Source organism: Cornus florida, unplaced genomic scaffold, assembly GCF_030987335.1.
Source record: "Cornus florida cultivar Cherokee Brave unplaced genomic scaffold, ASM3098733v1 CherokeeBrave_3.0.0_Hap2_Chr06, whole genome shotgun sequence".
NCBI lineage: Eukaryota > Viridiplantae > Streptophyta > Magnoliopsida > Cornales > Cornaceae > Cornus > Cornus florida.
The window spans coordinates 63,658,098-63,684,239 of record NW_026775576.1 but is presented as its reverse complement, the minus strand read 5'-3'; the positions used below and the strand labels follow the sequence as shown (position 1 = coordinate 63,684,239).

At 33.3% G+C, this 26,142-nt stretch overlaps 1 protein-coding gene across 2 annotated transcripts; it reads right to left on the bottom strand.

Annotated features, from left to right (window-relative positions):
* Positions 1-203: 203 nt before the first annotated feature.
* Positions 204-4,010, bottom strand: LOC132311732 (probable LRR receptor-like serine/threonine-protein kinase At3g47570). Of its 2 annotated transcripts, none has more exons than XM_059809795.1 (3): positions 2,232-4,010; positions 1,145-1,533; positions 204-888 (listed from the first exon to the last, which is right to left on the bottom strand). In XM_059809795.1, the coding sequence occupies exons 1-2, from the start codon at positions 3,292-3,294 to the stop codon at positions 1,148-1,150; spliced, it is 1,449 nt and encodes a 482-aa protein (XP_059665778.1). In that variant the 5' UTR covers positions 3,295-4,010; the 3' UTR covers positions 204-888; positions 1,145-1,147. The 2 variants fall into 2 exon arrangements, with proteins under 2 accessions (XP_059665778.1, XP_059665777.1); XM_059809794.1 differs by having other exon boundaries at positions 207-888; positions 1,149-1,533.
* Positions 4,011-26,142: the final 22,132 nt, after the last annotated feature.

Sequence of the window (26,142 nt, the reverse complement as noted above, 5' to 3'; positions counted from 1 at the left end):
TATAATAATAATAGAGGAAAGTTCATGAAGAGACAAATTATGCATTTTGAAATCTAGATTTGTTTCTTATGAGTTGTTTGGTGAGATGGAAATTGGTAGTGAAGTGAAAGAAAGGCAAAATAAAATTTTCATCATCGGCATGAAATTTTTTTCAAAAAAATTCTTAACATTACTACTTTATGATTTTAATAGTGTGAAACTGCCTTAAATAGAGGGGTACAATTGAAATCTCATATATATTTTCTGAAGATATAGGAAATGTTTTTCCTTTTCTTACTATCCAAACTTTTTATTCTTTTATATCATGCCAAGAAAGTTGGAGGTTAGTCGTCAGAGGGGCGAGGGTGAGTGTAGGGTTCGGACACGGGAACAACCCCCAATCCCAACCATTGGGGCAACATTGCATTTGCTTATCCAAACTCTTAAAAGGTTTAGAAATTTTACATTTTGCATTTCGCATTTCGTTTCCTTTCATGCTATTTCCATCTAACCAAACTAATCCATAGTGTGAGAATGTGAACTACATATGATAGCTTCTTATGATATTTATTTAGTCCTTATTATAGCTAGTGTGTTTCCAAAAATGAATTGACTCAATTACTTAAGCAATTAATGACAGATAAAACACAAACCTGACATTGTAAGGAAAGCAAACTTTCAAAGTTCAAAACCTTACATATGCAATACCTAACCGAACGAATTAAGGAAAAGCCAAACTATGAGTCTATGAGCACCACACAAACAAATTTTAACAACAAACCAACTATAAACATGACATGAAAATTCTGAATACAAACTATTTCACAAGAAATTACACGAATCTGTTTATATGAGAAGTGAACTAACTAGTGTCTTCTTAGAATTGTATTTGGTCCCATCACCATGCACCTGTAATAAAAAGAAATGATTTAGGTTTAGAAAACTTCAATTTTATGTTAAAAGATGTAAGAAGGTTGATGTACACAAGGAATATGAATCTGAACGATGAATATTTACCTAAGACACCAACACATCGATAGGGAGATTACAATAGTACCCAAAGGAAAAAAAAGATAATAACATGAGAACCTGGTGTTGTGGCTACCATAACAGAGAAATGCATGCAGCTAATTTATCTGAGTTACTGTAAGTGATGGGGTCATACTTACTATGATTGAACTGCAGTTGTAATTCTTCTTCCTTGACGTGTTCCAAAAAGATTGTCCATGTTGACACGCAACTTTGTTACAACGTCACTAATATCCAATCTTTCAGCTGGTGATTCTGTTGAACAGGCAATACCAATTCTAAATATCGAAACCAAACCCTCCTGAATCTTGTGAAAATTCTCCCCCTCTTCTTGTTGTTGAAGAAGTACTGAATCTGCAAAATTGACTACTCTCTCTTGCAAAGCTATCTTAGCATAGTTATGAAGGTTCAAACCATCATTGAACATTTCATCAGTTGGCCTTTTTCCTGTAAACATCTCCAACAAGAGTATTCCATAACTGTATACATCGCCAGATGTTGACACCCCACTTCCCATGCCATACTCTTCACTCCACACAATCCAGGAAAAAAAATGTAAAGGAGTTGGTTCAATTATATATCTCTTGATATAAGCAAATAAAACAATTTATCTTTAGCATAAAAATAAAATAAAACAAAACAAGAGTTTTTGAAAAGTCCATATGAATTGTTTCAAGTTGAAGAAGGAGATACTTCTTTAAATGAAATCCTAGCATATAGGGGGTCCAAAGATTAAATGCCATAAAATAAGCTTTCGATGGCCAAGTTTAAATGGTGTAAAATTTTGTCATGAACACAGTTTGCTAATATAAAAACAGTTCATCTAGCAAACAAATGCCTAAAAAGATGGTGCTTATGATCTGCCAGTCTAATTTGGGGCCTTAAAACCATATTTTTTTGCCATTACTGTCTCAAGTTTGAGTGCCTAAACAATATTAGCTAATAATCGTTTCTTTTTTGGCTCCATCTTTTTGTTCAACGATCAAGTTAGATACCCTAACTTCACAAAACCTCAATCATAGCTTGAAAAAAGTAACAGAAAACACAAAAAGCAATGTTTATCTTTTCTTATGCTCTAATACTTGATAAAAATGTCTGTTGGCAAGGGGATTTTTTTTTTTCTTCTACATATTCTGCCATTTGAAAACATATTATTTGTAAATCAATTATAGTAATGAAAAGCGAAATAGAAAAGGAAGAGTAAAATAATTTGTAATAATTACCTGGAGCCATATAACCAATAGATCCTCTTAGTCCAACAGAATTGGTTTGATTTCTGCTATCATAATGGTTAGCATCACGAAGGAATCTTGATATCCCAAAGTCACCTCCACGTGCAGTCATGTTGTCGTCCAGAAGAACATTGCTTGGCTTCAAATCACAGTGGACTATGGGAGTTTGGCAATCATTGTGAAGATAATCCAGCGCACAAGCAACATCAATGGCAATATGTAATCTCTGAACAAGACTTAAATCTTTTGGCACCTCACCATGTCCTCCAATTGGATGCAACCAGTCATCTAGACTCCCATTGACCATGAACTCATAAACAAGAGCCTTGAAATCATTATTTTGAAAATCAACACTCGAACATGCACTGAGTATCTTCACAAGATTTCGATGCCTGATGTTTCTCAAGGCCTCACATCCAGTGATGAAAAGTACCTTGACAGCAATCTGCTTGCCATCAAATATTCCCTCATATACCACCCCAAAGCTACCAACCCCTATCAAATTAGATTCACTAAACCCAGTGGTAGCTCTATACAGACTTTGGTAGAACACTGTTAAAAACAAGCTTCCTGAATCTTCGGTAGAAGGTTTTTCGCGTCTCTTTATACACCAACAAACATATAGAGCAGAGAACACCAAAGTCACTACTAAAAGTCCCGAAGCTATGGTGATTACCATCTTGAAAGAAAGAGTGGAACCATTCTTCTTAGGATCCATGAAGTTGCATCTAGGCAGTTGTAATTCAGGTATACCTCCACAAAGCTTACTATTGCCCATGATTGAAATTGCACTTGCATTCCCAAACACACCCTCTATTGGTACCATGCCATCAAAATTGTTATAAGAAAGATTCAAATACTGCAACAATTGAAAGCTCTTGAAATAATCTGGAATTTTGCCTTTAAAATTGTTGCGAGAAAGATCCAATCCTTGAATAACTTTGAGATTGCTCAAAGATGAGGGGATGCTTCCTTGGAAGAAGTTACTATCCATATTTAAATATTCTAAACTTACACAACTACCAATTGTGCTTGGAATTTCACCTGATAACATGTTCTCATGAACATACAATCTACCAAGATTTTTCAAGTTTCCGACTTCTACAGGAAGGAAACCAGTGAAATGGTTTTGAGAAAGATCAAGAGAGCGTGACAAGGACAAGATATTGAAAACATGCAGGGGTATGGTACCATTAAGTTTGTTTTTAGAAACACTTAAGCAACAACAAATTTTGGCATTTTCCAAGACTTGAAGGGACACTTCCTTGAAGATTATTTCCGTTCACATATAACTCAATTAACGAACTCAAATTTCCTAGAGAGGATGGAATGACTCAATATATTGAGTTTCTGAAGCTTTCCAATCTGAGTCGGAATGTTACCTGTGAATTGGTTGCCCCACATACTTAGCCAATTCAAGTTGATGAGATTCCCAATTGCAACCGGGATGCTTCCAAATATATGATTATTAGCTAGAGTGAAGACTTCAAGCTTAGTTGACAAGTTGCCAACAGATTGGGGAAGCATTCCTCCAAAATTATTTGCGTCTATAGACAATAGACTTAAATTTGTAGCATTGGTCAGAGAGGAGATAAAGCTCAAGTCACCAACTCCTCCACTTCCAAGATGATTCCGATTGATGTTTACATCCTTAAGCTTTTGTAGCCTTTCCATGGTCGGCACTCTTCCATTAAGATTGTTTCCAAGGATTAGTAACGCTTCAAGGTTAGTTGCATTGCAGATTGAAATAGGAATGGATCCAGTAAATTGGTGACCCTTTTGTGCCGGCGACCACACCAAACACCATTCCACCGACAGAAGTGAATGGAATCATTCCATGAACTCATAACCTTGAAAGGATCGTTGGTTATTTTGACCTTGAATGCCAACAGGGCAAGTCGATCGGTCTCATTCCCATCCAGTCTAGAGGTGGCTGCAGTGGTAGAAAAGCTTGCATTCATCAAGCACAAGTAGCAACATGCAACTATAACATATATGAAAACATTGTAAAATGACCTTAATATGCTTAAACTCATGCCAGAAAGTCCCATTTAAGTACTACTTCAGTCCCTGCAGAACAATAAATAAATAAATACAAAATTAGAGGAGAAGAATTATGCATGGTAGTTACAATTGTGGCTAGCTAGCACCACTACAAAGAACAATAAATAAATAAATACAAAATTTGAGGAGAAGAATTATGCATGGTAGTTGCAATTGTGGCTAGATCTACTTTCGATGCTTCCAAGAAACAAAGGAGAATGAGACAAATTTGAAAAAATAAAAGACTGATGATGAAATTTTGCATGGCATTCTAGGCAATAGATCTACTTTCGATGTAACCAAATTTCAAAAACATGTGCTAAGCCTAAGTCAAGCTTAAACTTTTGGAGGATCAAACTTGACTTGGGTTCTTTTTTATTTATTTTTAGCAGTTCCATGGTGAAATTTTTATTACTATCAATAGTAACTTTCCGTACTATAACAATGTAAAATGAATAAATTTTGAAACAAAATAATTTTTAAATTGAATGGTCATGCCCATGATCAAAATTGATCAAATCATTCATATGCATTAATTTTTTTTAAAAGCAATGAGTTAGACCTTTCTGGCGACCCATGTGGCGATGCATAGCTGGCCAGAAACGGGTTATAAGGGAGTGATTGGGTGAAACAATTCCCAAAAATCAATTTTTTGCCCTTTTTCTTTGTATTTTTTTTCCTCAAAACAATTGAACCAAAAGAGCAGTGTCTCCAAAAAAGCCCAAGAAAAAAAAATAGGAGAAATTCAAAATTTTTGTTTTTTTTTTTGTTTTTTTTTTTTTTTATAAAAAAAATTCTGCACTTATTCTGCTATTATAACCATTAAGACACTATTAGTTAAATTTTTTTTGTTGCCTTTCTTTTATCCTCTATAAATTCATCAATCCTTACCATCATTCACCTCACATCCAACCTCAAATTTGTTCTTCCTAGCTAGTTTGCTTATCTTGCTCATCAAACTTTTTTGTTAGGTCCTTGGGCCACTAGTGGGCTTGGCTAATGGACCACGAAGTAGAAACCAAACCTAGGCTCTCCCACTTCAAGCGGGTCGTGCAGGCCATAGGTTCCACTTCGAATGATGACACCTGGCTCATGCAAAACCAAGGCTAATGTCATCTAACTAATTTATTTATTTATTTTATTTTTTAAAAGTCTGTTATACAACCATTTCATTTACATAGTAGCAATATATATATATATATATATATATATATATATATATATATATTTTTGCGTTGGGATTTTTTTCGAAACAGAATTATGTTATGAATTAAATTTGTTGAGTATGATTCAAAGTAAATATAAATATATATATAGATGATACTAAGAATAGTTAGGTAAGTTAATGAAATAATTAAGATTCATGTATAGTATAATTTATAAATGAGGTGGGCTAACATGCATCACATATGTGAGTGAATTTTTTATAATTTTTTGCACATATTGGCAATCACATGTAAGATCTAGGCGAGGAATGGTTTTTTAAACTAAACGGAAATAACACACACACACACACATATATATATATATAAGTGGAACTAATTTTGCTATTATATAATTGAATACATGTACTGAACTAGATGCATGCATCTAGATGGTCAAAATAACTTTGTGGCTTTGTTTGTGTGTGTCTATGTGATGACTTTCAAGTCTATAAAGTTTGATTGCTTCCACGAGTTTCTAACTTGAACATGCCAGTAAATTAATGTTTGTCTAAAAATTGAAAATGAGGATAAACCGTTAAATTTCTTGAAAAGAAGCAAATTAATAGATTTGAACATGACCATTGCGTGGTCGTTGGTGTGACATGACCAAATTTGAAAACAATCACCTTTTATTTGTCTCTCTCTCTCTCTTTTATTTATTTATTTATTTTGATAAAGTCAATGAAAATAATCTATAACATAAAAAAAAAATTGATCCATCTGCTTACTTCAATTTTCCAGAACTATTTTATGTTTCTTCATAATTGAAATCTAGAAAATTATATAAAAACTTGTTTGGTAGAGAATTTCTAATAACTATTTTTTGAAAATTCAGTTAACAAAAGATATATTGTCTTCTATATGTAGTTTTTGAAATCAGCTTTTCATATTTTTTGTTTTTACACTTTTTATTATTTATTATTATTAATTTTTTTTTTTAACAGCTCGCTTAGACAATTTAGTGAGAATACTGCCTGAATTATCTCAAGCGAATACTCCAAAACAAATTTTCTACTTTGCAATCAAAAGGAAAGCTTGTGAAGAGATTTCTTGCTGCAAAAAATGGCTAAATAATATTTTCTTTTTATCCTAATAATTAATTTATAAACATTGATGCCAAAATGGTACCTTCAAACCTTTCACATTGAAATGTGATTAGATATTATTGGATTGTGGATTTTAATCCCTGGGCTTGATATATATATATATATATATATATATATAGGCTTGATATATACTATTTTTTTTTTTCTTCAACTTTTCCCATATTTTGAAAATAGGACACAACAAAGGTACTTTGAATTGGGTAGTTCTAGAGCATTTATTAGAGTCAGACCAATATGAAGCAATAAATTATTCTGCTCAATAGTACAATATCGGTGTAGATATTAAAGGATCGACTTAGTAGTATTCCCTCCGGTCTTAGTAGTTAATTTTTTTTTTTTACATGTTCTAAATTAGTTGTCCTTTTTAAAAAGTTAAAGTATATATATATATATATATTTTTTTTTTCATATTTTCATTTTGTCTTTTATCTTCTTAAAAAATTTCAAACTTTGTAACTATATATATTTAAATTAAAAAGGACAATTTGATAATTTTAAAAAGGGACAATGCATTAATTGCATGTTTCCTTAAAAAGTTATAAAATCAAAGATGAATAACTAATAAGGGACGGAGGTAGTACAATATAGGTGTAGATATTAAAGCGTTGAATTTGGTAGTTCTATTGCATTTAAACCTAGGCTCTCCAACTTCCAGCGGGCTTGTCCAAGCCATGGATCCCAGTTCGAATGATGACACCTGGCTCATGCAAAACCAAGGCTAATGTCATCTAACTAATTTTTTTTTTTGGTTAAACTCTGTTATACAACCATTTCATTTCATACGAAGTACATAGTAGCAATATTTTTTATTTTTTTATTTTTGCGTTCGGATTTATTTCGAAACAGAAATATGTTATGTAATTAAATTTGTCGAGTATGTTTCAAAGTAAATATAAGGGTTAAGTGCAAAAAATCCCCCTCTACTATCGACATAATGCATATCAGTCCTTGTGTGGTAAAAAACTCCTCTATACTATCAATTTGGTGTGATTAGGTCCTGGTCGTGTAAAATGACGATAATACCCTCTTTAATATAAATGAAATATTATTAAAATAATTAGACCATGTAAAATTACCATTTTAGGTCCTTTATTATTTTCTTTTTCTTTTTTTTTTTTTTTTAAATTTTTTTCTTTCTCATCTCTCCTAAAATCTGCAGCAGCTTTCTCTAAGTGTATTTTTCTGAATCAGTGTACCTAAATGATTGAAGATGGGAGTGTGTTTGTGAGGATCTCAAGTTTTTTTTTTTTTTTTTTTTTTTTTTTTTTTTTTTTTTTTTAGAGAGAGAGAGGGTGGTTGCGAAGCCATAAAAATCACTCAGTGAGATGGGTAACTATTTTGGACTCTAGATTTGGAACTTTCTAGGGTTTATGATTGAAACTAAATTGTACTTTTAATCTCAATGTTACATCAGAATAATTGGAATATGTTGGTAGTTTCTCATGATTCTTCTTCTCCACATCCTCTGAATAATAGGAGATTTCTTTCTGATACTGGTGATTTTGTAGACTGGGTGGCTTCTTCCTTGGGTTTTGATGTCAATCCCACCGCCACTGGTAGCGGCAACGACCTACTGTCTACGGTGTAGGCCACCGTACTGGTCATTTACGGGCTTCAGCCAGAGTATATATCTCTATATATTAGTATATATATCATATAAGGAAAATAAATAAAATAAAAATGAAGATTCTTCTTTCCATTTGGATCTGATAGGTTGTGACGAAAATAGATGTTCCGAATGTGAGCAATGCCCTAGAGAGAAAGCCCAGGAGTTCAATATTGGTTCTGAGAAAAAAGTGACTACTGGCCATATTGGAATTTCTATTGTGCTATATATCATATACAGTATATATCTCTATATATTAGTATATATATCATATAAGGAAAAAGAAAAGAAAAGAAAAGAGAGTATATATATTTTCCTATACAATATATCTGATTTTCTCTCTCTATAGAGTCGAAAATCTTGTTCTCTCTTATCTCACGTCGTCTCTCTCGGTAAACTTCAGTTCATGTCCAGAACAAGTAAGAAAATTACAGAGATGAGAGAGAAAGAGAGCCAACAACGTAGAAATTAAACGTGATCAAAACCACATTTTGATCGTCGAATAAGGTCCATAAGACCAAGACGAACACGACGCTACAAATAAAAGCCACAGACGACGTTATACGCGTCTACACGTGCCACCTAAAGTTCTGCACATAGATCTCACACGCTATCATGCGCCCCATGTGTATTCTCCAGCGAAAATCTGATTTCAGCGAATTTTTCGGCGAAAATTCGGTCACATCTCCGGCGAGATTATATGCACAAATGGTGAGGAGCAAAATGGGAAACAAAAGGGTAAAATAGGGTTTTCAGTTTTACTTTTTGTAAAAAGTTGTCAGAGGGACCGGTTATGCACCTTTTTTGAATTTTGTGAACTTGCATGCACTTTTTTAAAAAGTAGGGACTTGTTCTACACAAAGTCTATATATCAAGGAAATTTTTTGCACTTAACCCTAAATATATATATATATATATATATGAAGAATAGAGAGTATTTACATCATATTGGATTTTTAAATAAAATATTATATATATTGTTACCGTAAGGTAAGTTAATGAAATAATTGAGATTCATTAATGTACAGTATTATAAATGACGTGGACTAACATGCATCACATATGTGAGTGATTTTTTTTTATAAGTTTTACACGTGTCAACAATTGTATGTATGGACCTTTTTAACTATGAAAACATATTTTGACATTTGTATGTATGGACCTTCTTAACTATGAAAACATTTGTATGTATGGACCTTCGTAACTATGAAAACATATTTTCAGCAAAATCGTAAACACTAAGATGAGAGTATGTAAAGCCAATAATATCTATATAGTGCCTCAGCTAAAAATGGAGGGCGTGCACCAGCTCGTGTGGGTTGTTGATAACAAATGATATCAAGGTCAATTATCAGCTGAAAATGGAGAGCGTGCACCAGCTCATGTGGGTCATTGATAATAAATGATATCAAAGTTAATTCTCAGTTGAAAATGACTTTGATAAAACCATAAGCACTTAGAGGAGATTGCGCAAATGAGAACACATGTACTTAATTCCTCTTTTGAAATTATTTATGAGTCACCTTACACTCTGGCCATAAAGCTCTATTATTTCGTTGATAGTAAAACTGTTTGGAAATTGTACAATGATCATATGCAAGTGTGTAAACTATAAAGTTCAACAAAATAATAATAATAAAAAAAGCAATTAAACAACAACAAAGAATACAAGGATTTCGTCACTAACTTACACTTCGAAATTAAGACATTCATGAATTTTATTATCCCACAGATAAACCAATGAAACCACTGCCAAGTGCCATCTCACTCTCACCACTCGCTTTAATCAACCCTAATGTGTGTGTGTATATATATATATATATATATATGGTCTTGTGTGATACCCCTAGGATTCGAGACACGGGTTGATCAGGCCCAGGCCCAAACCCGAGGGATATCAAACAATTAATATGTTAAAATGAACACGGAGTACAAAAATAAATTTGAGAAATGAAAATTAAGCTGAAAGAAACTAAATTAAAAATCCTCAAAATAATATTATAAAAATCTAAACTCCAAAACCTCCAATTAATTAACAACTCGGGAATCCATCTAGTGGACACCTAATAAAAATCCCAACTGTAAAATGAAATAACTGAAATAAGATCCAAAACTAATAAGTAAGCAATCCTACGTAGTCGGTGGAATGGAAGTCTGTATCTGCTTTGCACGACCAAGCTCTAACCCTGGAACTGACGAGCACCTGAAAAATAAAAGAATGGGTTAGGCCCACATGCAAGTCCTGATCTACTACGATTCAAACAGGAATCCGATACGCAGATACATCTTAGATAGACTCAACAATATCTAGAGTAGTCTATATATGTATATATTATACACTATAGGTCGCTCACTAGTCTAATAGGTCTGTCTCAGCCTGAATAGAGATACCATGCAAATCACACATTACGTGGTCATGTGTTCTTAGACCTACCAGGGAACTTCAACTACTGTTCAGCTATCCATCCTAGGCGATATACGCATCCTAACCATGGTCATGAGACTCAAGCTCATACCATGGCATCATAACATAAATATATAAAGTCCGTGTCCTCCTAATACAGAATATCATCCATCTGATATAGTGGCATGATATCTGTATAACAATTCATCCCAGAAATCCAATTATGTCATTCAGTTATTTACTGACCTGACACTCACAGAAGTTAGACTTAACTTTTATTGTTGATCCGAACTTCAATCCAGATTAGGTAGGCTTAGTGTCTGAACCAATCCATACCTAGTATACCACCGTCCCATACTAGTGCATACCATCCTCTAGTTAACATAGTTAACAAAAATAGTATAATTATCTATCAACCACATTCCAAAATAATCGAAAGTATAGTTTAACATGTGAGTCACTAAACCATGCCTCCATTGAAAATTCAGAATTCAAGTTTCAATCCATTAGATTGATAAAAGAGGTTTATGCAATTTGCTTCTCCAAACAGTACCATAACTGGTGCATTTATGTACATATTTAAGCATCAGTTTATTCCAACTAAGCATACGCATTATTGATTAAAAATATGCTTAAAACACAGATGTAAAACATGATTCAAAATTTAAGATCATGCAAAGGCATCAAATCTCCTCCAAACAGTGTCGTAACAAATAAGATATATAACAGATTTAATTATTAGTTAACCCCAACCAAACATACATGTAATTAAATAACAGAATGCTTATAACTCAGCTACAAAACATGATTCAAAACTTAAGATCATGTAAAGGCATCAAATTTCTAAAACAGTCTGCATTTCAAGTCAGTTGCTCAATCTTCCACATACAGACCTTTGTTCAAACTTATGTTAATTCTGTCCTCAATTCCTGAATGTAAGCTTGCTTCCCAATTTTTTTTATAAGTCTTAAACACTGTATTAAATCACCCAGAAGCCTTTAAACAATTTTAGGAAACACAGTCTCAGCCAAACAAAACATAAAAACTCAGTTTTACGCAATATTAAGAGAAAGAGAAGGCTCTGAAACTCAGAGAGCCTTCTCTATTCAAGGAGAGCCGGCTCCCCTTCCTTGGGAGCAGGCTCTAGATGGTTGAGAGCCGGCTCTCAACCCTAGAGAGCAGGCTCTTGTGTTTTGGGAGCAGCGTCCTTCTTTTTTTGGAGCCTGCTCTCACCCCTAAGAGCCGTGGCTGTGTCTGCGTGTGTCTTCTCTGACTCCGGTGGTTTTCAGTCTTTGAAAATAGTTTTATTACAGATTTTAAAGCCCTATCCTCATCCCAGATTGATCATAAGACAGAGTTATACCTCTATGAATTGAATTACAGATCAAAGTTTAAAACAATGGTAACCATATAAAAACTGAACTTGCAAACAACTGAGAAACAGATTTAATTCAACGATGCTAGAAACTGATTTAACATGTTTAAACAATGTAATTAAAACTTAGTTTAACTCCTAAAGTCTAACTAAGCATGCATAGAACACAAATTCCTGGGAAAGAGAAGTACATAAACTTGCCTTTGAGTTTCAGATTTGAAACTCTAATTCCACAGTTTCTGTATGATACGTTTGTGTCCTAAACTGCAAGTCTGCTCCTCCAGTGCTTTGGTTCAACCCAGAAACACCTCGTCCAATTATCCTTGAACCTCTCTGGTAACCTTTCTAATTTTCACTCTCTATTTCTTTCTGCCTCTCACTCCGGGAATAAGGCTTTGTTTTCAACCCTAGGTAGAACGTATACATGTATATTTATAGATTTATAAACCCTAAACCCTAATTCTAATTGTAATCCAAGAATGGAACGTATTCACTAATTAAATTAATAAGTTGGCTACACCTTGAAACCTAAAACCCTAAATCACGATAAAGAAAATAAATACACAATGCATTAACAAATTAAATCTAACTAATTAAATCAATTAAAGTAATTAAAATAGTAAAATACAGCTAATGAATTAAAAACACTTAAACAATTAATTCCAATTAAAATTCAATCACCACAATAAAAGCAATTGAGCAACTAATCAAATAAAAATGCAATTAAATCATAATTTAAATGCCAGAAATATCCTTTTAAAATTAGGGGTATTACACCTTGACTTTCCAATATGATAAAATATTGTTGCTCATAAATGTTGAGTCTAGAGTATTGTTTATGTCATTGCTTATTCCTGATCCTAAATCACCTGATAATGACATTGATGTGTATCTACAACTGTTAATTGATGAGTTAAAAGAATTATGGATAGATGGTGTGATGGCATATGATGCCTACAGTAAATCAAACTTTAACTTGCATGCAAGGTTGATTTGGACCATACATGACTTTCCCGCTTATGCAGTGGCATCCAAATAGATGACAAAGGGTTTTTTGGCGTGTCCAAATTGTAATAAAGACAAATGTTCTTGTTATTTGAGGCACGGGCAGAAGATATGTTATTTAGGAGCTCGTATATTTTTGTTGTCCAATCATGCTTACGTGGAAGCGTTACAAACAATTTAATGGTAAGAAAGAAGACATAGACCCACCAAAGTAGTTAACGGGTGATGATATTTTGGAACAATTTAATCTCCTACTTGAGGTTAGATTCGGAAAGGGACTAAACAATAAGAAGTGGACTCGTGAGAGGAAGGAACTTAATTAGACAAAGAAGAGTATATTCTTTGAATTGCCTTATTGGCGAACACTTTTGTTGCGACACAACTTAGATGTTATGCACATAGAGAAAAACACATGTAATAATGTGTTGGGGACATTAATGAATATCGAAGGAAAGACAAAGGACTCATTCAAAAGTCGGTTGGACTTAGAAGCAATGGGAATTAGAAAAGAACTTCATCTTAAGCTTAATGGTTAGAAATTTGAGATGCCACTTGCGCATTACACGTTGTCAAAGGATGAAAATAGGCAACTGTGTGATTGATTGAAGTCAATGAAGTTCCCAGATAGCTATGCATTAAACATAAGTCGGTGTGTGAGTGTCAATGAAGGTAAGATATCCGGATTGAAAAGTCATGATTTGCATGTACTATTATAGCGTCTCCTCCCTCTTGTTATACGAGGATTGGTACCCGATGATGTTTATGATGCGATAGCAGAGCTTAGTTTATTCTTCAAGGAGTTGTGTTGTCGGACCCTTAAACTGGATGTCTTAGAGGTATTGGAAAGGGATATTGCTATGAGATATTATTTTATTTTTGGCAATTATCGTAAACAAAACAAGTCCAAGTCGAGTTATAATTCAAGTTACTTGGTCTGTAAGTTATCAAGTTCGACAGCGACTACAGAACTGGGAAGTTGTTTAGACTTACTATGATTGAAGATCTTTTGAAGAAAAATGTAAGAACAACACTTTAGGAAGAATTCTAAATAGGTTAGGACATTTTACACTTGGTATACCATTCAGACTTACAATATACAGTGTTTCAAGCTTAAAAGAACCATATTTCAAGTTCTGGCCAACTTGAATCGGTTCAGCCCCTCTGGACCGGTTTAAGGCTTCAAGTTTGGATTCAAAATCCTTATGCCAAACTTGAACTAGTTCAGCCCCTCTGAACTGGTTCAAGGTGGCCTGATCAGTTTCCAACTTTCAGTTTCCTATTTCAAAATTATTTCCCAGTTGGTTTAGAATTGTACCAAATCCTATGCACGAATTCTTCCTTATTTTTAGAGGGATTAGGTCATTCTATACTCTATATAAACCATGTCATATACATTGGTTTATTCACGGCTTTTGTATTATCAGTTTACTATTCTTAAAAAGCCTTGGGAAGATTTTTTGTCTAAGAAATTCTTAGAGAATTTTCTATTTGTCTTTCTAGAACATATACACATAAACACTTGAGTTAAGAGTTGTGTTGTTCGAATCCTGATTGTGATCATATAGATGCATCTACATCGATCAGACAAAAGCAGATTTACTTCTACATCAAACCCAGAAGTTGAATAGAAGTAAAAGCGATCACATTTTGAAAGGGTTGGAGCATTCGAGAAATGTTGTCTAATCTACCTGCTACTCTTCTACAAAGATAAAGCATAAGTCTGAGGTCAAGTTATTGTTCGACGAGGAGTCGCAAAGCTAGAGGATTGTCAGCAGTTGGTGTTTGGTAGAACGATAAGGTGTGAGCTAGAGTCAAAGTTCAGTGTACTTTGTTTCAAGTATAGTGGATTGGTTTACTTTGGACTGCACAGTCCACGAGGTTTTTCCCATGCAAATAGTTGACGTATATTATCAACTGGGGTTTTCTCGTTAAAATTCTGGTGTCATCTTTAACTTTACTTTGCTTTGTTTTAGATTGCATAATATTAATTTATTAATTGCTAAAATAAAGTAAGTTAGAAAAACACAAGATCTGTTTTTAAAATAATCAAAACTTTATAAGTATATTCCGCTGCGTACAACTCACAATTGCTGTCATATTATGCAAGTTAGAGATGATATTTCCTCTATCATTTTTTGACATAATGGTGCACTTAGCTTTGCATTAGCCGTGCGAGGCCATCATCGCAGGACCTGCACAATATCGGTGGATGTACCCCATTGAAAGGTGCTATACATTTATAATACAAAAAATAATATTTTGGGGGCATTAAGTAGACATCATGATTTTATAATATTTTAATTTTTATGTAGATTTTTATATACTCAAGTCGATTTTATGTGCGTAATAAGGCATGTCCTGAAGGGTCTATCGCTGAAGCTTATATGGACAATGAATATGTCATATTTTGCTCAAGGTTTCTTCGAGGGATTGAGACATGATTCAATCGAGCAGAAAGAAATTATGAGGGCGACTATTGCACCAATTGGTCCAATTTTTCATAGCTAAGGCAAGTGGTTCGTCCTTTAGGGTCTGGAAGTTTAGAGATATTGGATATTAAAAGCATGCAAAAGGCTAAATTTTACGTGTTAAATAACTGTGCAGAAATTGCTTCATATGTAGAGTAAGTTATATATTCTTTATGTTTTTAATACTTTATTTATAAATTTTGAAATGTATCATAATATCACTAACTTGTTTAGTGCACACAAAGCTGAACTTGAGAATGAAAACAATGATAATGTACAATTAAGACACGCAAAAGAATTTTCGAGATGGTTGGGAACACGAGTAAGTCCTTAATGTACTTCATACCCCTAGTATTTGTTTTAAATGTGGTATCCCTATGCATTTATTTAATGTTATAATTTTTTTTTAATAAATAAAGGAAGAATGTCATCATCAAGAGTTAGAAATTAGTGATGACTTGTATTCATTACTTTGTGGATCCGATTTTCGGATAAATCAATATTCTGGTTTCATTGTAAATGGGGTCAGGTTTCATACAAAAGAAAGGGAGAAAAATTGAAAAACTTAGAATAATGGTGTGTTAGTCAAAACAGAGGACGTTGATTACTATGGTGTCTTGACAGATATCATTGAATTACAATATATATCCTCTTAAGAGACGGGTTATCCAATTCAAATGTGATTGGTTCAACATAATGACAGATATTAAGAGGGATACTTATTTCTAGAGCGTAAATGTAGCCCGTAAATGGTACAAAGATGAGCCTTTTGTGTTGGCTAATCAAGTAAAACAAGCCTTCTTTGTCAAAGACACCAAATTACGAGGCACGTGGGAGGTCATTCAAGATATAACATATAGAAGCTCATATGATATTCTTGAAGTGAAGGATAACAGTAGAGTTGAGGATGAAATGTATACTACAGCATATCAAGAGGATGAACCATGCATTGTGGATAAGGTTGTTGAGGCGACCAATTTTGACATGGATTTACCAACTTTGAATAGGGATGGCTTGGAGGTTGAAAGTCTTGATGCTGAAATAATTCTGCAAAGTAATCAAGAATCTCGTCATGAAATTGTCTGTTTTGAAAATGATGATGAAATCTTCATTGAAGACAGTTCAGACGATGAAAAAGATGATGATACTGATTTGGATTAAATGTGATTTGTTTCTGCTCTTTATTGAACACATGCAAATTGAAATGTTGAAGTTGGTTAAATTTGTCTTCAGTACTTAGCTTTGAGTTTTAGAATATGTGTTTTATTTTTTTGAGTTATTATTAATCTATTTTGCAGTAGTCATGTGATCTCATTTTTTTCTTTCTTTTAATTATCTATTGTTTGGCTATTTTGATACTTTCCTTCGCTACTTAATCGTTATTTTCTAATCTATCTATTTCATAACATGTTATAAAAGATTTGATTCTCTTTTTGCTGTAATCTACTATGGCGTCCAATCGCCAGTCCTTGAGTTCCAATAATGACCTTGCCTAAATCATTCATACATCTTCCCAGCCACAACCAGTAGTGGAAGATGATTATTTATGATCTTTACATTTGCTAAACTTGTCCTTACATTTGAACTTGTGTTTGGCTCCTTTTGTTTTTAAGGGTATGCCAGAGTCTTTCGACCTAAAGGGTTGGATAGCCAAACTATCCTTTGTGCTAACCGAATTCGTAATCGGCCCTATTATGAATCAGGCGACTGTTGGAAGGCAAGAATGACCCCTGTTGCCCAAGTATTGACTCAAGGGGGGGGGGGTTGAATAGAGTCTATGGCAAACAATGGCCAATTTTTGGATTTACAAATTCTATTTAAAACCTTCTAACAACTATGCAATAATCAATATATAGGCATAAGTAATTAATAACATAAATGTAAAGGAGATAAGGGAAGAGAGATTTGCAAACATTCACATGGCGATTTTACGAGGTTTGGAAACTCCTACTCCTTGGCTCAAGACCCCTCTTGAGACTTTCCAATCCACTATGGCTTCTCCTTACGGGTGGAGAGCAAACCTTTACATGAAGCAACACCTTACTTCACCTTGCTAAGGGATAACCTCTCTTAGTCTTCTTTTGGATCACACCAACCCTTACAAATTGAAGCTAGCTTGCTTCTTCTTTCTTGGGCCATACCAGCCCTTACAAATTGAAGATCAAATTTGTTGTATACACGTATATCTCTCAAAGATTGATATGCAAATCAAAGCTCACAACTTTCAGCTCACTCTAGAGTATATATATGAATATATTAAAGCTCAATACTCTATGAATGATATGGGATGAAAGAGTATGATATAAAATGAAGAACAAAAGCTCTTTGGATGCTATGTAATGTTTCTCAATGGTAGCAACTATTAATCCTGAAGTCCTTTTGCTCTATTTATAGAGTTTCAGCTGCTAATTCAAAAATTAGAGCTGTTGTGCACACAACCCGAGAGGAAATAGCCGTTCAGATTCAAATCTGCGTAGGTTTGGTCGACCGAACTGAAACACCATTGTGTTTCGGTCGTCCAAAATGGTTTAAGGTTGGCCACCAGTCTTGTTTCGGTAGACCGAAGTAATCTACCTTCAGTTTCGGTCGACCGAAAGTCCTTTCTCCTTTGTGCCAAAACGTTCTGTGAGAATCGGACGAGCCAATGCATTTGGCTCCTTAGTTTCGGTCGTCTGAAACTTTTGGAGCAACATTTCATTCCTTGGTTCGGTAGACTGAACTGAGTTGGTCTTGTATTTCGGTAGACTGAAATACCATCGAAGCTTCAGGAACTTTTCTAAGTTAACAGATGAAACAGTTACTCTACATGACATCTGCACATACCTTATTTTCATTGAAAACATTTTTAATTTAATTTATATGTCCATTTACTTTAAGTTTATAATGTAAATAAGGAAGTACCCCCCATTTGGATTCAATAAAAAATACTAGAAAATTGAAATCCAACTAAATCAAAATGTAGAAATTCAGTTTTAGTACAAATTTGGATTTCCGACAGTTTTGGTAAAAATGAATCCGTATGAAGACCAATGTAGACTTGGTCAAAAATTCTGATAAAATCAGTTTAGGCTAGTTGAAGAATAAAGAGTTATTACCGGGAAAAATTATTTTGAAATAACCATTATTTCAAAAATCCATTTTTCACACGTAGCCAAAAACACTGTTTTTCATGACGCGCATTTTAGGGTCCTAATATCCGTTACCAACTCATGGTAATAAAGGCTTCTCATGCCTTAATTGTTGACCAATATGAATTATATGATTGATGTGCATGGTCTTAGTATTTCTAGCACAAGTGATGAGTTCTTTCAAAGCGTATGCAAGCTTGAACTAACTCACTCTTTAACAATGACTCCATATGTCAATTGTATATGAATGAAGTGCATAATCTATTGCTAATGGATATAGGAGCATATTAATGATGATATGATATGCATGGTCCTATAGAGATGAGCTTCAAATGGATTCATAAATACTTTGACATTGAATCCTAAACACTTACCATCTTATCTACTCTTTTCTTCAAGCTTTGTCCATGATCTTTAGGCTTTGAGGTAGTCTTGCTTTCTTTCTTCTTTTAGTTACTTTCTTGCTCATTGTAGTCTAAGTTATCTTTGGATGGACTTTAGATTTGCTTCTTTGCAACTTCATGTCTTCTTTGTATCCATTGTTTTCCTTGATGTGATCTTGAATAATGGAATACTTGGAATTAACTTTATGGTCTTCATTGAGGTCATCATTTGAATGTGAATAATCTATAACATTCAATGTAAACATTAGTCCTTAAACATCATTAATGTTTTGTTATCATCAAAACATCTAGATTGTCCTTGGATGGAGTGCTTAAGGTCAACAATCTCCCCCTTTTTGATGATGACAAAACATTGATGTGTTCATAAGCAAGTGGAGTAGCATTTGAAAAATGCTCCCCCTATCAAAGTGCATTTAATGAACATAATGTTATAAAATAGCATGCTTGTACATTCTTCATAAATTTTAGACATAAACATGCATATAAGATCATTTTAAGCTCTAAGAGATTTCTATAAATCTCCCCCTGTCAACATGTTTCCATTAAAAGATATATATCATTCATTTGACATGTAAGCATAATGAGATAATGATATATATAACATCAAGCACTTGAATTACATCACACATATTTCTCCCCCTTTGTCATCTCAAAAAGGTGGGAGGCCTAGACAATTTCATTTGGCATAGATCATTTAGCATAGTGAAGTGATGGTATCAAGAATTGGCAATATAGTGGTAATGACTATAACATGCTTTGGAGTGCAACATATAAGCAATTATATCATAAGATACCAATTTCATTGATAACATGAGTTCAACAGATCATAAAGGTTCATGACATATACAAAAGTATACATAAGACATAAACCAAAGAATAAAGCATAAACTCAAATAGGCAAAAGTATACAAAAGTATACATAGTAAAACATAACAAAAATAAAAATGAAGCATGGATTAGAATAAACCAAAAGACAAAAACATTGTAGAGGCAAATTGAAGAAGTTAAGTGTGCTTTAATCCTAATATATTTTTTCCATTTGATATTTTCAAGGAGGGAAAAATTTCATCAAAATTATGAAAACTTATAAGGGTGAGTATTATAACCAACAAGTCATTTTGTAGCATGCTTGACAATTTCCAAAATAAGTCAATTAAGCATAACAAGTCATGCAATAAACATTCAAGAGATTATTAATAATCTCCCCTTATGAGTATGCTTCCATTTATATCATATATCAAGTATTGGAGATATGCTAGATAATGTAATAAAACAATGATATATGGAATGAGCCATTGATACCAAGGATCTTCTTTTTATAAGCATATGATTGAATGATCAAAATCGCATGTGGCATTACTCCTAGTCATATGCAATAAATTTCCAATTATACAAAAGCATATTTCTTTGACATATATGATTAGAAATAATTGGCTACACGATTTTTCATGTGGATAAGCTCAATATTTCTTTTGTTCATATTTCTCAAGAGGTGATGTCAAAGCATCTCATGAAGTGTATAGAAAAAGGTATTGATACCAAAATTTCTTCCTTAAGAGATGTGATGAGAGATTAGCTACATGATTTTCCATGTGGGTGAGCTTAATATCTCTTTTAGAATCATTCTTTAAGAAGTGATGAAGAAATATCACATGAATTTCTACAGTACTCAAGATGGATACATCAAATAAATTAGCACTTATGATATCTCATTAGTCATCTAGGCTAGAACAAAGTGTTCTTTGAATATTATAATCCCAAGACTATAGTGTCAAATAGATCTATGAAATTTGATTTTCATGACACTAATGGAGTTTTAAACCTTAGAAGAATTCAAGTTTATATATCATGCTAATTTTAATTCATTTTGCATGTTATAGGTAAACTTCTTTGTATAGAACATAAATGTCGATTTAAAGATAATACTATCCATGTAAGTGCAATCAACACAATGTCATCAATGGTTTTGAACATAATGAGAGAGATACATATAAATTTTGTCAAAAACTATTACTCATGAGAAAATCACTTGTGCCTTTCAAGATGAGCTCTAGGAGCTTATTTTATAAATGCAAAATGCAATCGATAATTTTAAACATGTTGTTCAAAATTTTTGCATTTTAAGTCCGGGTGATTTTTCTACAAAAGACTTTTTAGATATGAAGTCAATAGATCATGCATTGGATAAAAGTCATTTCATGCAAAAGCATGTAGCATTCTTATTACTTTAATTCAAAGTCAAATGTGCATAAAGACATAAGCATTTTTCTTGGTTGAAATATTGGGAATATATAATAGCTTAGTTACTAATAATGACCCATAACACCAATCATGATGCAGATTTTAAAACCCTTCAAGTACTGGGTGCTCCACACACATCGGTCGACCGAAATGACTCCATCGATCGACCGGTTTACATTCCTTAAGCAATTTTGATTTACTTATTTCGGTCGGCCGGATTGGAGTTTCGGTCTGCCGAAGTAGCTATTTCGGTCGTCCGAATCAAGTTTCGGTCGACCGGTTTATGCAGGAATGCAAAACCAGTAAATTTTTCTCATTGAAAATAGAACTTAACTTTTCATATTTGATCCATTTATCTTCCCGTTCAAATATTTTCATTTTATGTGCTAGTGATGCCAATAATGTAAGTGAATCATTTTAAGAACACAAAGGTACATAAATGACTTTTTAGATATAGCTACTTTAAAACAAATCCAAATGAAGCACCTTTTGGATTTTTCTTGATGGCATGCAATTCCAAGTATCTTTCACAATTTTAGCCTTTGTTGACAATAAATTCATACAAGCATGTTCAAGTCACACAATCCAAAACAAGCTACTTTAACATGAACATTTTTGCAACAAGTAGCATTCGTGTGAAGATCACCAATCACATTAATTATGCCATGACCAGATATAGAAATGATAATATAGTCCTTATCACATAGCACAATTAAGTCACATTTAAGCTTATCAACTAAAAGCACATTTGCGATGAAGAGGGGATATTTACCGAAGTAATCAATACCGTTAGCTTTGGCGAAGGTTCTCATTGTAGTGCATCCCTCATCTTATTTATGGCTTGATTTCTCTTTATGTACTTTAGCCCTCCATATTTGTGAATCCACTTGTTCTTGAAGGAAGAGGTCTTTAACCTACAAAGTATGTTCAAGTGGATTTCTTTGGTACCTAATACTTTTAGGGTCCTCATTAGTTAGTACACATTTTGAAGGTTCCTTTTGGAGCATAATTCAATACAAGGCACAAATGTGGTACTCTTTTTGATTAACATGCTTCAAAATAGAATTAGAATTTTAAATGTCTCTAGCATTTTAGTGCATTTGTCAATTCAATAAGTATATGATTATGGTTACATATACCTCAATGAACCAATATGAAATGAGTAAAAATTGAGTGAGGTGGCACAATTTTATATTTAGATCATGATAAAAAGGACCATGTGCATTGTCCATGAAAAAATCTAGAATTGACAATGAGATTTTTCCTAGGTGGGCAAAATGATTAAGGTGCCCCTTTTTAGAAATCCTTACGGATTCAACACTTTGAAGGAAGATACATTTGTTTTTATAACCAAATTCATTTCAAGGAATTATGACATATTGGAAAGCAATGCTTTTCTTGAGACCTACATTTTTCAAAGCAATTTTATCAAGTTCTAAGTGTAGCATTCCAAATCCAATCTCAAGTGGTTCATTTAAATGTCATGCATGTAGAAGATAATTTTTCAAGTAATGAAAAGCATGAACTAAAAACAGTTAGCATAATTGAGGAATGTTTGTACTTAAAATACTCCCAAAATTCCACAAAATAGCATAACATTATTTTTAGGGAATTAAGGACTTCAATAATCTCATGCACTTTATTTAAGCAAAATTCATGTATGATGACATAAGGCTTGAAGAATACATTTACATTCATTTAGCCTTTTAATGCTTATAAATGACACCAACACACCATGGAATAAATAATCAAGCAATACATAGCATGTAAATAATGTGTGTAGTTTTACTGATTACCTTGCCCTTGGGGTTGTTCCCAAGTACGATGCTTCTTTCTTAATTCTAAAATAAAGAGGATGTCATCAAGCAATCCTATAAGACAAACTTAGGAAATCTTTGTTTGGTACCCAAAATTTCTTAGGTCTATAAGGGTTAGGCAATGGCACAAAAGTTCCTTTCGGAACCTAAATCTTCTTGATTCTTTTCTTCTTTCTAAATGGACAATGGTAAATTTTGTGTCCCAACTTTCTACAATAATTGTGTTTAGAGTAATGAAAAGAACTTTTGACAAAGGAATCATTTGAGCACTTTCTCTTTTTCATTAACCATGCATCTTTGATATTAGGTTCATATCCTATCTCATTTTTGAAAGAGATCACTTTTTGCTCACCAAGCATAGTATCTATGTTTTCCTTTCCTTTTGTGAATTTAGCTAAAGTGTCATTTTGATCATCAATGATTTTATTTAAAGAATCTTTTTTTAGGAACAATATTAATTGATGGTGACTCTTTAGATAATACACACTTCTCTTTCTTTTTGAAAGATTCATTTCCATTTTTGACTCTTGAGAGCTCAATTGAAAGAGAAATGTTTTCTTTCTTAAGAATGGCATTCTTAGAAATTTCTTTCTCTAGCATCTTATATAGATCTTTGAAAGCATTATGTAATTCATTATGTGTATCAACTAATTCATCATATGAAATATCTAAATCAAATGCATCATGGTTAGAGTTTACCACATCTTTGTCGGCTATGAGACAAAGAGCAATATCTTCATGATGATCAACCATATCTTTGATGTCATTTGTTTCTTTGTTAGAAGCTTGGAGAGTTTCACTCTTCCTTTGAATTGCTTTATTTTCTTCACTATAAGAAGATGAGTAAGTTCTAGCAAGATCATTCACATGATTAGTAATGTTAGTAGAGCTAAAATTCATCTCATTATTTGAACCATTATCATTTATGCTACAATATTCATTTTCTTTGATAAGCATGCATAAATTTGATTTCTTAACATTACAAGCACTACCATGGAATATCTCAAGTGAGTCCCAAATTTCTTTTGCCGTTTTACAATTTGTAATTCTATTAAACTCATTTATGTTCAATGCACAGTAAAGATTATTTATGGCTTTAGCATTGCATTGAATTAATCTAAGGTCATTTGCATTCCATTTTTTCTCTTCTTTTGGAACCATTGTCTTTTCAACTTCTTTTATGGGAATGAATGGTCCATTAATTATGGCAAGCCAAATTCTATAGTCTATGGATTGAAGAAAATCTATCATTATACTTTTCCAATAGCTATAGTTGGTTCCATTAAAAATTGGAGGTCTATCAATACATTGCCCTTCTAGGTATGTAAATATGCCATTGCTGGCCATGATTGTACTCTAAGACGGTTAAGTCATTTTTAATTAGAGTTAGGCTCTGATACCAATTGTTGCCCAAGTATTGACTCTAGAGAGGGGGGGGGGGGGAATAGAGTCTATGGTAAACAATGACCAATTTTCGGATTTACAAATTCTATTTAAAACCTTCTAACAATTATGCAATAATCAATATATAGGCATAAGCAATTAATAACATAAATGTAAAGGAGATAAGGGAAGAGAGATTTGCAAATATTCACATGGCGATTTTAGCGAGGTTTGAAAACTCCTACTCCTCGGCTCAAGACCCCTCTTGAGACTTCCCAATCCACTATGGTTTCTCCTTACGGGTGCAGAGCAAACCTTTACATGAAGCAACACCTTGCTTCACCTTGCTAAGAGACAACCTCTCTTAGTCTTCTTTTGGGTCACACCAACTCTTACAAATTGAAGCTAGCTTGCTTCTTCTTTCATGGGTCACACCAGCCCTTACAAATTAAAGATCAAATTTGTTGCATACAAGTATATCTCTCAAAGATTGATACGCAAATCAAAGCTCACAACTTTTAGCTCACTCTAGAGTATATATATGAATAGATTGAAGCTCAATACTCTATGAATGATATGGGATGAGAGAGTATGATATAAAATGAAGAACAAAAGCTCTTTGGATGCTATATAATGTTTCTTAATGGTAGCAACTATTAATCTTGAAGTCCCTTTGCTCTATTTATAGAGTTTCAACTGCTAATTCAAAAATTAGAGCTGTTGTGCACACTGCCCGAGAGGAAATAGCCGTTCAGATTCAAATCTGTGCTGGTTCGGTCGACTGAACTAAAACACCATTGTGTTTTGGTTGTCCGAAATGGTTTAAGGTTGGCCACCAGTCTTGTTTCGGTAGGCCGAAGTAATCTACCTTCAGTTTCGGTCGATCGAAAGTCCTTTCTCCTTTGTGCCAAAACGTTCTGTGAGAATCGGACGAGCCAATGCATTTGGCTCTTTGGTTTCGGTCGTCTAAAACTCTTGGAGCAATATTTCATTTCCTTGGTTCGGTAGACTGAACTGAGTTGGTCTTGTATTCTGGTAGACCGAAATATCATTGAAGCTTCAGGAACTTTTCTAAGTTAACAGATGAAACAGTTACTCCACAGGATATCTGCACATACCTTATTTTCATTGAAAATGTTTAAGTAAATGTCTTTACTTTAATTTATATGTCCATTTACTTTAAGTTTACAATATAAATGAGGAAGTACTCCCCATTTGGATTCAATAAAAAATACTAGAAAATTGAAATCCAACTAAATCAAAATGTAGAAATTCAGTTTTAGTACAAATTTGGATTTCCGACAGTTTTGGTAAAAATGAATCCGTATGAAGACCAATGTAGACTTGGTCAAAAATTCTGATGAAATCAGTTTAGGCTAGTTGAAGTATAAAGAGTTATTACTGGGAAAAATTATTTTGAAATAACCATTATTTCAAAAATCCATTTTTCACACTTAGCCAAAAACACAGTTTTTCATGACGCGCATTCTGGGGTCGTAATGTCCATTACCAACTCATGGTAATGAAGGTTTCTCATGCCTTAATTGTTGACCAATATGAATTATATGATTGATGTGTATGGTCTTAGCATTTCTAGCACAAGTGATGAGTTCTTTCAAAGCGTATGCAAGCTTAAACTAACTCATTCTTTAGCAATGACTCCATATGTCAATTGTATATGAATGAAGTGCATAGTGTATTGCTAATGGATATAGGA